The sequence below is a fragment of the Anser anser genome (assembly GCF_964211835.1).
Source record: "Anser anser genome assembly, chromosome: 2".
In the NCBI taxonomy this organism is placed as follows: domain Eukaryota; kingdom Metazoa; phylum Chordata; class Aves; order Anseriformes; family Anatidae; genus Anser; species Anser anser.
This window is the reverse complement of record NC_139721.1, coordinates 84,045,130-84,063,215: the sequence shown is the minus strand read 5'-3', so window position 1 is coordinate 84,063,215 and position 18,086 is coordinate 84,045,130. Positions and strand designations below refer to the sequence as shown.

The window sequence follows — 18,086 nt, the reverse complement described above, 5'->3', positions numbered from 1 at the left end:
TGGTGAATTTAATCTTTCAAGTGATTTCTCCAGGAGAAAATGAAATGCAAGAGGACATTTACCCAACTGGAAGTTAAACAACTTTGTTCATTTAATTGAGTTAACTGAAATTAACTGTGTGAGTAAAGCCAGATTTGACCTCTTTGTCTTTCCATAATTCTGAAATTACGATTAGTCAGGTAAGAAAGCTGTTGGGTACAAAAACAGTCTCTGTTAGTTCGTGTAGAAACTGCAGAGAGCTTCAATATCATCATACAGTTCCTAGAGGCTTATAATTGGCAATTACTGACAGTAATTGTCAGCTCCTTCCTCCGTTTTCTGTTTCACTGAGATACTGGTGAAACTGTCAGTATAGACAAAACAAATATATGAGTGTAGGAGGGATTATACTTTAGAATTGCAATTTTAGATTAGCTTGCCTTAATGTCTTTTCCTGAAGGAAAGCCTCCATTTTTATTTTTAATTATGTTTTAACAGGTATTTATTTGTATAAGTAGCATGTTTAGCAGGTGAATGTGGTATAAACTCTTTAAATCTTTTCTTGAATACACTCATAGAATAAGAGACCTGGCAAACTGCACTTCTCTAGGGGAAGGACTCTCCAGCAAATTGAAAGGTTCTCTGGACTCCAGTCCTCCTGTTTCCCAGACATATCAATCCAGTATTTGTTTGCCTTTCCACTTTGAGGACCTGACGAAGATGACCCTGGAATGGTCTTCAGAACAAAATTGAATGAAATCACTGGGAAAAAAATGCATTATCAAGGAAAAGAAGGTAGCATAGGCAAACATGGTGCTACATATTTCCTTACCTAAACATAATTTCACTGTCTCTGGCTGTATCTGTCTCTACCCTACTTGTGCTTATTCATGTGTCTTTTTGTAGGTTCAGTATGAGTATTCCCCTACCAGTACTCCAGGCATACTTCCACTGAGTAGTCAGGGGCAGATAGAAACATCCCAAACCAGAGACATCACCGTTGCTTCCCAAGGAACCTAGTCAGTCTTATTTAATTTAACACAGTATTATTCTTTAATAGTTTCCTTTCATGCAGCTCCTAGAGGTAAAGCAGGATAAAATACTACAGAGTACAGGGGTAGATGGCTAAAATACTCACATGTATGTTTTTGAAATACATATTTCTTGCATTTTTCAATGAGAATATATTTTTTTTTCCCCCAAATAGGTACTTGTAGTGCCTTTTTATCAGCACCTGGTGAGAAAAATTGTTCAGTGCATGAACTGAGAATGAGAGCAATAGTACAGCGACAGAAATTGCATTTTAAGGAAATGGATATATTATCTCAAATCTGCAAGGCAAAATTGTGTACAGCCTCATGCTCTCACTTTAAACAATGCAAACTGAACAGGAACAAAGCTGTACGCTTACAAGAAAATAAATCAATACTAACCTAGTTTGCTACTTTGTGAATTTAATTATGACACTTCATCTCCCCCTGCTCACTTTTCTTATATGTACATAGGGATGATGAACCACTGAATCTGTTCAGATTAGTGCAATAATAATAATGCAAATTATTCTTCAGGAAAGCCTTTTCCTTCCTGAACTTTCTTTACATAAAAAAAATAAAACAATAATAATAAAAAAAAAATTAACACCAGTTGGTCCAAACATCTAAGCACTATGGACAAATTCTCAGAGAGCACTCTGGAATGAATATTATCAGTCAATACAACAGTAAAACATACTCAGAGAAATATGTAGAAGATATGAATCCAAAATAGATGTAATTATTGTTCAAAGATAAGGAAGTCAATATACAGCCTGATCTGCTGTGTCAGCTCTAGAGAAGCTGCACTGTTTCCTTGCACTGTCTTTACGGTCTAGAAAATAAATCAATCCCATTCCTTAGCTCTACCACACAAAATAGAACTTTCTCTAAAAAAATTATTTTTTTTCCAGAATGTGAAGTTTGCTGTGGACTAGGTTCTGATCTCTAACAAATGTTTAAATCCTAACAGCAGCACTAAGATCAAAAAAGTTACAGCTGCAACTGGAAGCTGTAAAATCTGGTCACTAGGTAAGTCTTCTATTCAGACCTTTCGTTATTGCTATGTTATGCTTTCCTCTAATTATGTTGACATAAAGTCTTATATTCACACCTCTCTTTTGTGGCTCAACCTACTGTTCCTTTGTGTTTTTTTTGTTCGTTTTTGTTTATGTTTTGTTTTGTTTGCATGTTTTCTTTGGATTTTCAGATATATTCACACTAAAAGAATGTGGGGATGTTTATAAAGCATCCCTTTTCTAAAACACTCATCTTGGAAATGATTGCATTATCTAGCAGAATATTTGCTGGAATAAAATAAATGTATATAGTATGAGAGAAAGAACTATTGTACATTTTCTGTCAGCTATGTATGTCATGTTCTGTGCATCTAAAATGATGAATGCCTGCTGTTAAGTATATATATATCGGTATCAATCTATTTTACAAGAAAAATATCATGAGGATATATCTAAATTTATTATGCAACTGGCTCTTTTAACTCGTCATGTTAGGAGTAGGGGAATTGTCAGAAAGTGTGCTGTGAACTACCTCATTCACAATTAATGAAGACATATAAATAAATCATACTGGTTCTGCTACGTCATTATTTAAAGAGAAAAAAATAATGGTGATCTCCAAGGATTAGATTATGTTTCATGTATTATGTCTGTTGTTTAATTATTGTACATAATTAGTGCTTTCCTTCTCATTTCGCAGTCCCAAATATCTTCCGCTTAAAATATATATTAAATATTATCATTAAGTTGGAATAATTCCCAACTTGACTGCAAGGGTCTGAGAAAATCTCAAATGAATGAGTTTGCTAAACATCACACCTAGTGTTGAAGAGGTGAGATTAGTATTTTTTTAAAGAAAATAGCAGCTGAAAACTGCCCAGTTTTGTATTCAGCTGATGTACAGAATTTTCTCGCCTTTCATATTACTTTCAAAAACCTTTGAATCTCTTAGACTTGCAAAACAACAATGAAAACTGATCTCTAAAAACATCAGAAAATGGTAACTAAAAAGAGTCTATAACAACCCTTTATAAAGTTTAGGGGGGTTGTTGTTTTTGCTGTTGTTTTCTCTTTGCTTTATGGGCTGATCTCATGACTTTTTCATGGTGTGTGCTACTGTCATCAGATTTAATGGGCAGCAGGCGGGGAAAACATAATATTGAATTATGATCTAGTGTGTCACAGAGGCCTTTTTTCATGTCCTGGTCTGCCTTTTGTGTGAATTAATAAAATGTTTTATTTATTTATTTATTAACAATTGTATTCCAAGTAACTTCAGTTCAGGCATATTTTAAATTTTCCTTCATGGAAGGAGCATACTTCTAATTCTTTGTAATTTGCATGGCAATTATACATTGATAGAGCATAGATCTCCCATTAACAGAATCTATTTACCTTAATTTTAAAATAAGCTGCCTTTAAACCCATCGAGCTGTCTTTCAATTTGCTTTCTCAAAATAGAGAGGTTTCTTTTCCTGATTGTCTTAGAAAGGTTCAAAAAGTGAGGGGGGAAAATAAGAAAATAAGAAAAAAGAAAATAGACTAGTATCAATGACAAAATCTTTATGCTTTTGGGAAACATTGTTCTCAGAATGTTAATATATAAATGTTCTTAAATGAGGACTTAAAAGTACTTAATGGTATTGTATATCAAACTGAAAAATTGCTTGCATTCAGAATAAAAGCAATGTAAGTTTGAGCATGGAGCTAGCTAATAGATCATTTTGCACAAGATTAAACCTCCTTAAACTTGCAGGAATACTTGATGCTATGTTATTTTTAAACAACTTCAGCCTAACTAATTTCTCAGTCTCTGTATGCCACTAGCTAATAACTATAAATGTACTTTTGAGACATTTATTTAGATTTAAAAGGAAAAAAAATAAATCCACAGTACTTCCTAGACCCTGAGGGAACTGATATGGGGAAACAACTCCAAGTTTGTAGTACCAATTTTTTTTTAAAAACCTGCAATTTACATATAAATGTATTTCTTATGAACAGCCAAAAAAAATCCTACCAGTATGCATTGCTATTTCTGTTACTGGTGATTTATTATTTTGTGTTATCCTTAAATCATAGATATTAGGGTTAAGAATGACCTGTTGGGTCATCTGGCCCATCTTTTTAGGATTACACTTAGAATTTTTTTTATAGGTTCACCCAGTGTTTCTCTCTGTGGTATGCCTTGAATATTTTCAATGATAATAGCTACTTCGTCAGGTTATTCCATTTTCTAATTGTTATAAAGTGCTTTTTATTTTTTGGCCTCCATTTTCTTAATTTCAGGGCATTAATTCTCTTTTTATTTAGAATGGCAAATTAAACTAAAACTCTTTTTTTTTTTTTTTTTTTTTGGTAATTCCTGGAAGGTACTTATAGATATTAGATATTATTTCCTGGATATCAGGAAAAGATTCTTTACTGAGAGGGTCGTCACGCACTCAGACTCCCCTGGGACGTAGTCATGTCACCAAGCCTGTTGGAGTTTAAGAAGTGTTTGGATTATGGTCTTAGTCATATGGTCTGATTTTTTGGGTAGACCTGTGTGATGCCAGGAGTTGGACTCGATGATCCTTGTGGGTCTCTTCCAACTCGGGATATTCTATGATTCAGTGATTCTATATTTATTTTATCGCCACTTGCTTGTTTTCTCTGTAGGCTGTACAAATGCTGTCCTCTTAACCTCCCTCCATAGGTCATGTTTTCTAAAACTTTCAACACTTTCATTGTCTTTCTTTCTACTGTAATGATGTCTTTTTTTATTTTTCTTTTATAACATAGAAACCAGAATTATACAGTGCTCCAAATGCACCCTCAGCTATGTGTTATATTTATATAAAGAAAAATTAGATTTGCAGTTATTGAAGTGCATTAGAGTAAGATTTTAATTCGTTTAAAAAGTATTAGAAACTGACCAATTCTAGATGTGCTGAAGGCCTATATATGTTGTCACATTATTTCTAATATGATAGAAATTATACCGATGGAGTAGGTATATTGTTTTCAACAGTATTTCACTACCTAACTCTTGTTGAAGGTGCTGCTCCATAAAGTTTTGGTTGTGGAATACTCTGTAAAATAAATAAATAGATAAACAAAACAAACAAAACAAACAAACAAATAAAATAAACATTTTGTCACAGTGCAGTTCCTTTAATGTAGCTTATCTTTTCTCTTTCATGACTAATACTCAAAACTGACTATTCATTATGGCATGCAAGGCCATTGCAGAAGAAGAAACCACTCACCTTTATGGTAACAAAACTGCATTATTATCTATCTATAACAAGCAGACAGCAAGAAACAGTGTTTTCATTGTCATTTAGACTTGCTGATATCAATTCATACGTTGCTTCTTTCTTATATGCATGTTGCAGTACACATGTGTATGTAGATGCACTTTTTTTTTTTCTTTTCTATACTTTTTAAAAGGCCACTTACATATTGGTCAATGTAAGGGATTGTCATGAAAGTACTTGATCCTAATTTGAATTGTATTTTTCTTCATTCCTCTTATATCTCTAAGCTTTACTGAAATGAACCTTGTTTGAGCCCTAAGGAAGCTCACTACATAGATCTAATGGTGTTGCAGCAAAGTTGATGGCAAGACGCAAGGTTAGTATTGTCCATGCTCTTATGAAGGGTTACTGAATGGAAATCTGAAATATGGTCTTTGATCTCTGTCTAGAATTTCTTGGTAAGAAACATAAATATGTTAATATTTTTATAGCAGGTAAGTGTTTTTGCCACCTGAAAGCACCACTTTATGAGACTGAAAATTCTCCTTTTTTGTTAAGGCAGTTGGGAAATGAATAATTTTGGATTTGAAATTAATTGTGTAAAATCAGTTTCTTTCCAAAATGAATGAGTTCAGGAAAAGTCTTATTGAAATAAAACTCGTCACGCTGACAATATCACTTTCCTGTTACTTATATACTTTAGACCTTTCATGTCTTTCAGTATCTTTGCAGTCTAATGGCTCGCTGCTTGTCTGATACTTTTTGCTTTTGACCAGAGACCTGCTGGGTCTTTGTCATATTTTTTTCCCATGCACATCTTATTTTCACCTTCTCTGCCAAGCTCTTCTGCTCTCACTTGTCTTTTTCGTTGTCTTTCACTCCTTCTGTCTTTATTATCACCATTTGTATCCTAATCCTTCCACATATGGAAGGATCGGGATGCTTCCATTCCTTACTTTTTCTCTTCCTAATAAATGGATGGTTAGTAATCTCTAAGACTGTTACTGCTTAGTAATCCACAGACTATTTTAATAGGCTTTTTCATAATTAACTCACCTATCCAGCTAAGGATTCAAATTTTCTCCTTTCCTGCATTTTCTATAGTCATGCATACTAATACAAGGAGGATGCCCACTGTTACAAGACCAACATGGAAAAACTTTGTAGTACTTTGCATTTGACCTTCATCAGATGTAAGCAATAGCAAGTTCTGAATATTCTTATCTGTTGTTCCTCCTCTTCCCAGCAATTCAAAATCGCTGAATAAAAACATCATTTATAATAAATATAACCTAAAACCACATATATGAGTCAAATTATCAGAACCTTAGTAAAACACCTCTTCAAAGCAAACAATAAAAAATATCTTGTTTGTGATTTCATTTATAAAGTGTTACACACTCTTTTGTAGTCAAAAAGTTTCAAATCATGAATAGAATTTGGTGACAAAATCATTGTAATAAAGTATTAATGCAAACACAAGTTAGAAAAATCAATAGAAAATAAATTAAACCAAAAACCCCAGATCATCCACTTCAACAGAATATATAACTTCCAGTTTCCAAATTTGATTATATATATAAAAGGCCACAAAAAAAAAAAAAACAAACCAGTAACATTCTCTACGTTGCAAATGCAAACTCCAGTTTCAAAGTCAGTTAAAAAGTCTAGTAAGCACCACACATACAAAAATTCAGTGTCAGTCCCTTTTCTACTGAATTGATTTTATATTGTCAGCAACTCTGTTAAATAATAAGTTGCAGTGGTTTTACTCAGGTAGGCAGCCGAGCTCCACCACAAACACTCTCTCATCCCCCCTCCTCAAAGGGAAGGGGAGAAAATAAGATGAAAAGGGCTTACGGGTTGAGATAAGAACAGGGAGATCACTCAACAATTATTGTTACGGGCAAAACAGATTCACTGCAGGGAGATTAGAAAAAAAATATTGCCTGTTAATAGCAGACTAGAGCAGTGAGAAACAAAGAAAACAAACTAAAACCACCTTCCTTCTATCCACCCTCTTCCACCTCCTCCCTCCAAGTGGGGGAAAAGGGAAAGAGGGCTGCAGTCAGTCCCTAATGCTTCATATGCACAGCTCCCTCACGGACATTCTCTGCCTCTGCTCCACGTGGGGTCCCTCCCACAGGATGCCGTCCTTCTGGAACTGATCCTGTGTGGTTTTCCCACAGGTAGCAGCTCTTCAAGAACTGCTCCAAACATGGGTCCGTACCACAGGGGCCATCCGTCAGGAGCAAACTGCTCCAGCATGGGTCCCCCACGGGCGGCAGCTCCCCCCAGACCCCCTGCTCCTGCGTGGGCTCCTCTCCACGGGCTGCAGCTCCGGCCCGGGGCCTGCTCCTGCGGGGGCTCTCCATGGGCCACAGCCTCCTCCAGGCCACATCCACCTGCTCCACTGGGGGCTCCTCCACAGGCTGCAGTGTGGAGACCTGCTCCGTGTGGGACCCATGGGCTGCAGGGGGACAGCCTGCTCCACCAGGGGCCTCTCCACAGGCCGCAGGGGAACTGCTGCTGCATGCCTGGAGCACCTCTTGCCCTCTTCTGCACTGACCTTGGGGTCTGCAGGGATGGTTCTCACTCCTCTCTCCCAGCTGCTATTGTACAGCATGTTTTTGTTTGTTTATTTGTTTTTGTTTTCCCCTTTCTTAAATCTGCTCTCCTAGAGGTGCAAACAACATCGCTTACTGGCTCGGCTCTGTCCAGCAGCAGGCCCCTTTGGAGCCAGCTGAAACTGGCCCTTATCTAACATGGGACAGCTGCTGGACTCTTCTCAGAGAGAAGGCCCCCATGCAGCCCCCAGCTACCAAAACTTTGCCATGTAAACCTACTACATATGTGGCCCCTAACTCTGATTTGGAAATCTTCTATATGTGAGAATAAACCTTGAAATATCTACTTTCAGCATTGCTCTGGTATCTCCTGTTGACTGCAGCCTGAATGGTGTTTTTGTACATTCTTTGAATTTCTCTATATACATAAAAATATCAGATAACTTTCGACAGCATAATAAATCACTTGTTCATACCCATTCAACTCTTTAGTAGACAATTTCACAAACAAATATATCTTGGTGATAGCGATGTTTTGTTCCCCTTAAAAATAACTCCTTCTGTTATCTGTGGGAAAAAAAATAAATAAAAAAATAATTTCAGACAATCTTTGCAAAGCTCACTATTCCACAAAATCTCTGTAGTAGAGGCTAAAAGCTTATATGGCCTATATGTAATGAGTTCTGTGCTACCTAGCTACCTTTAAAAGTCCTAGACTGGAGGCAGTTGTGACATGGTGGAGAAAGTAGAGACTGAAGTTAGAGTACCGCATTTGGGTCTGAGGTCCCCAGTGCAAAAAGGATGAGGACCTGTTAGAGTGGGTCCAGAGGAGGGCCACGGAGATGATCAGAGGGCTGGAGCACCTCTCCTATAAAGAAAGGTAAGACAGCTGGGGATGTTCAGTTTGAGGAAGAGAAGGCTCGGGGATGACCGCACTGTAGCCTCTCAATACTTAAAGGGGGATTTAAGGGGATGGAGAGACATTTTACTCAGACAGATAGTGATAGGACAAGGGGGAATAATTTTAAACTAAAAGAGGGGAGATTTAGTTTAGCTGTTAGCAGGTAATTCCTTACTCAAGGAGTGGTGAGGCACTGGCACAGGCTGTCCGGAGAAGCTGTGGATGCCCCATCCCTGGAAGTGTTCAAGGCCAGGTTGGATGGGGTTTTGAGCAACCTGAACTAGTGGGAAGTGTCCCTGCCCATGGCAGGGGCTTGGACTTAGATGATCTTTAAGGTCCCTTCCAACCCAAAGCATTCTATGACTCTGTGACTGAAAAAGCAGATAGTCGTGTATGCATGTCTGTATCTGGAAGATCTGTTTTTAGTATCTAGTAAAGAGAGTGCTTCTAATGCTATTTGACAGGGATTTTAAGGGTTCAACTCCCCCGATTAATACTTATGTAGATAAAATAATAAGTAAAATAATTTTTCTGCTGCTAAGTATTGTGTTCTGACAGTAAGGGGAAGGGATAAATAAACATACTCTGCTTTATTTGGTAATTTTTTGCTAGGCTTTCTCAAAGCCTGAGATGCAAAACCCAAGAAGTATATGTGCTATAGTAGGACCTGTAATTCTTACAACTGCAATTGCTGATCCAAAAATTGAACATGAAAATGATTGATTATGTGTCAAAGTGGGGATTTGCTTCCCCTGTAAATCAACTTGGCTGACTCCAGTAATTAATTGCATGGGCCACTCGGTATGAACTGGCTGCAGAATCCTGTCATTTTTATTTGGTCACATTTTGCATAAAGTATAAATGTCAGACATAGGCCTGAGAGTAAGTACTTAAGACACCAATAAATTAAGAAGTTTTGAAATATTTTGAATAAGTTCTCTTTTGTCCTGTATGGTCATCTTCATATAGTGAAGTTACATGCAATAAATAATCTCTGCACGAGTTTATTTTTTTAGCCAGTTGGCAATGTATTTATAAATGAAAACTAGTACAAGACAATATAGAATCAGGCTTTTTCACATACCTTGAAAGATGTGATGATGTGATCATTTTGGAGCAGTGTAACTGATGTGGCCAAACTATGCATCTGAGAAGCGTAAACTTTCAGCTATGTCTCCAAGAGGAATACTATTTTACTTTAAAGATTTTTTTCTTCCAACTGAACAAGGACTCTGTCATGAAACTGAAATTTCTGTATTCCTCTCCCATGTTTTCCTGTAGTGCTGACTTAACTAAATAATAATCAAAAATATTTTTGTAAAAAGTCATTGAACTTGTGCAATCAAAGGAGTTATTTTAATTTTTTTTCTTTCTCTCATTACTCTCCCCACTCCCACTTCTCTGTCTTCCTTTTTGTCTCTGAATTTTGAGCCTGAAACACTAAAACTTAGATAAATAAAGCTCCCTTTCTCTATTCTGTTATTTATGGAAAAATCCCAAAGAGGATTTTCAGTAATTTCCATTAAGTATACAATATAATTTTTTGTCTGAAACCCATATAACATTTAGAAGCTAGATCTCCCTGATGTATACGATTTTTATTCCTTGTCAGCTTTTTTCATTCTGTCAGAACACAGGACTGTAAGAGACCTCCAGGGTCATCAAATTCAGTATTGTGCTATCACAGGCAACAACATTATTCCAACCCTTTTATGAGTCAATGAGCTCAATCTTAAAATTAACTATCTGGGACATGGGGGGCTTGCCTTTTTTTTTTTTTTTTTTTTGTAATGACACTGCAATTGGAGCTGTATCTGTTTGACAATGAACTGCTAAATGTTACAGATTTGTGATTTTGACCTGAAATTCTAGCCTGGCCAACAAAAAAAAAAAAAAAAAAAAAAAGAATCGTGGTGTATCTCTGTGTATGTAATTACAGTTCAGTTTGCATGCTTAGGGACGTTGCAAAATAAAATCTCTGCATGAATAATATAGAACTACAGCTAGCTCAGAACTGATGGTACTGCAACAGTGGCAACACAAAGCTTAAATTTACTAGTAAGAAAAGAATAAGTTCTTTTCAGAATACTGTTCCCTCCCCCTATTTTAAAACGAACTGATTGATGCCAGGTGCTGTAGCTTTCAGTTGATTTTATATAGCTATAGTAAGAGTAAAAGGACTATTGCTCATGATATATCTGAATAACAATCAGAATATGGCATACATTTTATTAAATATTAATGGTATTCAGGAAGTTTGGCATTTATTTTACAGGCTCATGTTGAGCAATACTTAATTCACAAAATGCCCTCAAAGCCAACAGGATTTTTTTTTGTGGTATCTGAAGCTATATAGCAGAAACAAGTGTCAAATCACATCCATTAATCAAAGCACTCAGGTGAACATTAGTAGCTGTTCCATTTGTGCCAGTCATCTTTTTCACCTTTTTACCATAAAACTTGGCTTCCCTGTCAATAACTGCTTATTCTCTGTGTCAAGCATCATTTAAGTCAAACCACAGTAGTTGCAAGGTGATTCTTCCTCTCTAGTGTGTACTAGTGGTGTATTTTTCCTCTTCTTTTCTTTTCAGCTTTGAGAAATCCACAACCTGAAATGAGGTGTCAAGACCTCATTTGTTGGCGTTGTTCTAAACAACACATGAAAATAAGAGTGGAAGTGAAAATAGCAGTACTGTAGGTGAGGAGCTGTCTGATAGCAGCCTGTGTCGTCCACAGTATGGACTTGGATTTGCTTAGGCTTGCGTGTTCCCCAAAGTAGATTAAAAAAAAAAAAAAATGTTTAATCCAGACTATCTTTCAAGTCTGTGTCCCAAGGGAGGGATCGCTTTCTTTTTTCCCCCCCCCTCCTTGTAGAGGGTTTCATCTGACCCATTTCTAGTAGAAAGCTGTCTTTGCAAAAGAAACACATACAAACTGCTTCTAAGAAAATACCGATCTATTCCATAGTACCATACTCCAAGGGAGTAAACTTAGAGACCTACTGTTGCGAAACTACCACATGGACACCAGGGTTTTTTTAGGATCAGTAACTGTTCCTTCTTTATTGATGACATAACTTCCTTCTCTCTTACTGAGGGCCTAACTTCATCTCTCATATTGAGGGCACAATTTCATTATCCATGTTGCATCCCCATATTGAGGACAGGCTCCCTTCTTATACTATTTGCCCCACAGCAGTCCTTTTCCACTAACTCTTCATTGGTCAACAACTTTGCCCGGCAACAGCAAACACCCAGCAACTTCCATGCCTTAACGGCTGGAGAACAAGCAACCCGAGATGGGATGGCGTCTCCTGAATCACCCTTCTTTGTTCCCTCTAAACTCTTTACATTCCTGATGGCATCATCGTTAAGAGCCTGATGTTGTCACGAATCATGGGGCTTGTCAAACCCCGTGGCCACACTCCCACATCTCTCCCTTCTTTATTAACATAAAAAAGCGCGATTAACACAAATTAAGAAAGCACGATTAACACAAACTAAAACACAAACTACCAGGCATACTAATTCGATCTTTATCAAACTTTGTACACACATCCCTAGGAGAGGCAGGCACTGAGCTGTGCCCAGTCTGGGGGGGGGGGGGGGGGGCTCTGGCTGCCCCTCCAACTCCTGGAGTCCTTGTTTGTGGGTCCTGCATATGCCAGCGGGACCCTTCCATACGTTGTTTTTTGTTTGAGCTGGAGTTCAAACCACGGAGGAGAGTGCTGGGATCACGTTAAGGCAGATGATGAGACTGCCGGACGGACCCATGGTGCTGACACCTATGTAGGACCGGCTCCTGTTAAAACACAAGCACAACCTCGGCCCCAAGTTATTAGAGTGTAGGGCCCTTCCCAGTGATTGGCGCTTAAATTTTTTACCGTGACTTGTGCCCTTTCTTTAACAGTTTCTCCCAGATCTGTCTGTCTCCCAGATCTGTCTGTTGCCTTTTGTCCTGCATGAACAGATGCAAGGACCTTCCTCCGTCCATCGCTTTAAAAATTTAAGAACATAGCATACTTTAGCTATCTTTTCCTGGGGGTCACACCCCTATTCCCTTTTTTTGTTGTTTTAGAAGCATAGCTTTTAGGGTACCATGGGCCTGTTCAATTATTGCTTGACCCGTGGGGAGAATGAGGTATACCCGTCAGATGGATCAAGCATCACAGTTCAGTTCACTCACCAAGTGCACAAGCTGGGTGAGCCCTCTGAGTGCATGGTAACAAAATTATAAAACACTGCAATTGTCACTGCTGCCTCCTGCTCTATAGGGAAAAAAAAAAAAAAAAGTTTTACATGTGATTATCAATTCTTTGAAAAATACTCTGGCTGCTTAATTCTTAATTAAGATTTTTTTTAAGTAAGAATGCCCAGCTTGTGTATGGCAATACACATAGACAGTTCTGGTCATGGCTTGAAACAGAGGGATTCCTAGGAACTTTTTGATAGCTTTTCCACTAGGGAGTAGGAGGTTGCTCTGTTGCTTTAACAGAAGAGTCTACAAAGACAGCTTGGTGATACTTAGGTTCCTCTGCTCTTTCATGGATCTTGCCTAGAAACGGTTACCTGAATTATCAAAACTTTTTATATCAACCAGGGCTGTGCTTGTGCTGTTTGTTTTGTTTTTGTCTCCTTCATGTAACACATCTATAATAATGAATTTTATAACTCCAAAACTACTGCATGAATGTTATGATGCTGGTTGAAGTTATAGATACAGGAAGAAAACTTTGTCTTATCAAAAAATAATGCCTGTTGTGATACAAAAAAAAAAATGCTATACTAGTTAAGAAGGGTTAAATGAAGATGCATAAATGGGAACTTTCAGATCAGTTATTCTGTAAATAAAGTAAACCAACAGCTGTTAATCTTGCAGGAGAAAGTGTTGCAGCATAAATCTTTGATAAATTAGTGTACAAGGGTGCTGCTGCTATTAATGTTCTGATTGGGATTGTCAGCGTTCCTTTTGTCTTAATCTGTGTATTATAACCACTCTAAGAAAAAAAGCAAAATGCGAAAAATTGTACCTCTTATCAGTCTTATCTCATGAACCTACTATCTGTAGGCAGTGGATATATATTTCATGAGAAATATATATTTCACCGTATTTTGTATAGTGCATGACTATATTGCATGAAATTCAGATGAAATTATGGAACCAACTTTACTTCTGCAAGGGATAAAACTAGAAGCTCTATGAACAACTCCTACATGACACAGCTCTTCTATTAGGTTTTATGCCACTAACAGAACTTCACGTCAAGATGATTATCTATCACAAACAATCCGCTATTCCTCTGTGAGATTTAGATTAAGACGTAAGAAATGAATGCTTTCTTGGCCAAGACACTTTTAGATGTCATCTGCAATATACCAACAAAGCACGTGCAATGGAAAAAACTCATTATCTTAGATCAACCCTCACAAAAAAATGGTGATAGTAGCCCTTAGAAGCAGGTGTATCTTCTAAAAAAGATAATACTAACAAATAATAATGAATTAATTTCGGAGATTGGCATTATTCTGATCGTTAACCTCTTGTTATCTCCACTGTTTCTTTTCCTTCATCTCTTCTTGCTGCCAAGAATCTCTGATAAAAATAGTTCATCCTTTTTGAAGACCACTATTGTAATTAGCATTTATATTTGTGTTGCTATATTGTTTTTCACTGTGCAATTTAAAAGAAAAAAGGAGAAATAAAAAGAGAAGTAAAACAAAAATGTGAAACTTCTGGCTGTGAATGAACATACACTGGTTGAGAAGGGAAAGGGAAAAGGGAAAATGAGAACTATGGTTCCAGATGTATAGACTATGTCCATATGCTCTATGATTTGTGAACTACAGATATGTACTAAGTCCAAGAGCAACAACTCCTACACTCTTCGAAAGAGGATGTGCTTAAAAAGTACAGAAGAATTTTTCAATATACAAGGCATGCTATTGACAATGGCTGCTGCTTTTTCTTTCTTACTTTCAGATTTTTGCTTCAGTCAGTGGTTCCTAGATTCAGTTACAGTTACTGAATCAGAGCAATACTCGGCTCAATTTTTTCTTTGCTTTGTTTGCAATAAAAGGAAAAAAAAAAAACAAAAACACCACGGGAATGTGTGGCTGGTGTGCTGTCATCTTGAGGAACTATTGTTTAATGTTGATCAACTTGTTTAAGACTTCTCAGAAAATTAGGGAGGGTAAAGAAGGCACATGTGTTCTCAATTCCATAGTGAGACTAGGAAATTGAACAATAAATAAATTACTAGTTTTCATCAACTCAAAATCGAACATTTTCCCAGAGTTTTCACTGAAGTAAAGTACTTGGTTTGAATTTTTGTTTGAAGAAATACTTAATTTCCTTTTCATTAAATCAATTCCATTTTCAGGTCAATTTTAAGTCATAGAAAATGTAGAAACAAAACACGTGTTTCAATAAAAAAAGAAAAGAAGGCCCTCTAGGTCTAAGCAATGGTCGGGACAGTCATTTGGAGCACAGGAGACAGTTAAAAATCAAAGCACAGTATTATTTAGAGGAGAGATTTGAACCAGTCTCTCTGTCACTGAAAAGAGTTCCTTATCCAACAACTGCTGTTTTGTCCACCCACCACTATGTTTTCTTTCACAAAAAAGCTGTCCATCTGTGGCCAGTTTTCTGATGACAGCACTGTCTGTGCTTTGCCAAGCAGGAACCAAATGTTACAGCTGTTATGGCCAATTATATTTACTTCTTGTATGAATGTGTCATAGTCTTATCTATCCTTTTTAAGTTATACTTCTAGATAAATGAGTCATGGAGAGATATTACAAATTATCCATGTTACTATCTGTTGGAAAAAAAAAAAAAAAAAGTTTCCAAGTTGGTCCTGTGCCCTGGGAGCGAAACCCACAGGAGCATGGGAGATGTGCTCAGAACCCAGCAGCCTCAGTGCATCCATGCATTGTGCATGCTCAGCACACAGCCCTCCTGTACCTGGGGACAGCATGAACCTGTGCTCCTCTGGGCTTCTTGAATACTGCTGAACATATGACCTCCTGTTTCTCCACACAAACAAGTGCAAACAAAGTTCCATACTGAACGTCACAAATATAGTCCTACTGGAAATGATATGGCTATTTTTTTCTGATCATGTAGTACCTTAAAATTTTTACATAGATTTCTTACAAACAAGGATGGGTCTCATGGAAGATATGCACTTCTTCCTGTAAAACCTCATTCACTCTTTCCTTCTTCTGGAAATGAATGAGGGCTAACATCCACTATGGAGTCTTTCAGTACACAATAACTTTTGAGAGTAGTTTTTTCTAAGATATTTTCTGCTATTTTCATTCTTAAGGTTCCAACTTCAGTATTACATTTTTTTTTCTTGCTCCCTGCAATTTTCCAAGTAAAGAACATATAGTAAGGGACAGTTCAGAGATGTCTATATTTTATGTTGATTACAAATTTCATCCTTCAAAAACTTGACAGTGAGGAATAAAGGCTAAGCTGGGTATTTCTCTGCCAGCCTCTCAGGGAACAGCCTTTACCAATCTTTAAAAAGAGCCTTGGCAAGTTTCTAGTTTAATTCTTTAGAAAATTTACAACCATTTATTGATTTAATTTGTACCTGAACAATGTCTGCTGGTTATTGAAATATGAGTTTGAAGATATTTGGGGTTTTCTTTTTGTCTGCTCCTTTGGTTCCAAATCCTGAGAAATACCAAAATAAGCAGGAATGATAAACAAAGCAATTGCTTAGAGTACCACAAAGAAAGGAGATAATGTTTAAAAAAAAAAAAGAAGTATGAGATTAATTTAAAATGTATCAAACAATTCATCATAGCAGCTTGTGTCTATTCTGTCTAGCACCGTGCACAGAATGGAGTGTGACTTAACTAGTATTGTCAATGTTTTGGTGAATTTGGTATTCTTAAATGCACTTTACTGCAGTTTTGAAGCGTTTTACTAATCCCCACAAAAGGAAAAATAGCTATATTTATGCATACTGATCAAACTCCTCCAAATTATCCCCCACCTATATGGTAAGCTGTCACCTCTTAACTATCTAGTAACAGTCACTTTATAGTGTTATAGTAGCAGGGATATAATTTTATCTAGCTAAAAATAATTAAGCAAGTGCAATGGTTAAAAAGCAAACCCAATATAACTATTGTTATCAGATATGCAAAATTGTGGAAGTATTGCAAACAACTGAAGAATGCATTAATTGTATTGAACACTGAATATGAAACAAATGTGGTGCCACTGATCATTTGCAATTTGATTTAACCAAGATATCTTAATTCATTGCTTATTAGTATGCTAAGTACAAAAAGAACTAGCTGGGTATATTTGTTTATTTGTCAGAGAGGCTTACACATGCACAGAGCAAAATGGATAGGCTGTAAGGGCACCTGGTTGTTTGCTTTACAGAATAATTAAGAACCCATAGGTTCCTTCCAAATGAATGCAAAGATTTAGCACTATTTCTCTTTCTTAAGAAAGAAAATGTGGGTGGTTTTTTTGTTTGTTTTTGATGTTGTTTTATGGATATAATGTAAATCGATATAATCTAGAGTAAAACTAAGGTTTTAGAAAGATTGGATTTTTTTTTTTTAAGAAAAACCCATCATCATAATAGAATGGGACAGAGTTAACTTAATAAATAGAAACCTGTTTCCGATTTTTGTGATTTTATATTTTTTAAATCTCGATTGCTTATTTTAACAGCTGAGTACTCACATGCACTGCTCCAGATTAAAATTCACATATCCTGGCTTTTGTTTTTGTCTTTGTTTTGTGAAAGTATATTTATGCCTCCTCAGTCATCACTGTCTGCATCTAAACAGTGGACTTTCAGTTTTGTAGCATAAATCTCTTCCACTAAAGCTACAGAGTTATAATTATCACAGGTGGCAACAGAAATAAGTGGTTATCACAGTGGACCAGGTGTTCACAGAAAGATACACAACACAATACACCAGTCAGTTACATATTTATGAGTAACTGCATTTCACAGAGAACATAGATGACTACTTAAATGAAGGAGTTCCTTTCTTGAAGGCACTGTGACTTACTGACTGAGAACTAAGTTACGGATCTACCATATTACTGATTTCAGTAGCCTCCATTTAAAGGGAGGGAGTTGTAGATTATAAAGGCAGTGAAATATACAATGGAACAATAATTACCTGGGAAAGGCGGTCATTAATTTTGGTCCCTTAATGCTGCAAGCTTTTAAATTGGCTGTTGGCTTCTGTTAGTTGATAGGCTTGTTCCCTCCTTCTTTCCTTTACCCTGACTAACTACAACAAAGAAGATACATGAATGATTGAGATGCGTTTGCAGTGACCCAGCTTTTTTTTTTTTTTTTT

At 36.7% G+C, this 18,086-nt stretch overlaps 1 protein-coding gene and 1 long non-coding RNA gene across 3 annotated transcripts in view; one reads left to right on the top strand and one right to left on the bottom strand.

The window, feature by feature from the left end:
* Positions 1-1,605: 1,605 nt before the first annotated feature.
* Positions 1,606-18,086, bottom strand: LOC310894937. Its single transcript, XR_014580303.1, has 3 exons — positions 16,340-18,086; positions 8,315-8,405; positions 1,606-7,191 (listed from the first exon to the last, which is right to left on the bottom strand). It is a non-coding gene; the product is annotated as an uncharacterized lncRNA (long non-coding RNA).
* Positions 12,340-18,086, top strand: part of LOC310894935 (uncharacterized protein) — a 184,318-nt gene continuing 178,571 nt past the window's right edge. For both annotated transcript variants that reach the window (XR_014580302.1, XM_083825615.1), the window contains exon 1: positions 12,340-12,513. Coding sequence is in view for 1 of the 2 variants with exons in the window: in XM_083825615.1 (XP_083681741.1) it covers positions 12,487-12,513 (27 nt within the window). In the remaining variant the exon portion in view is untranslated. The remainder of the gene's footprint in view (positions 12,514-18,086) is intronic.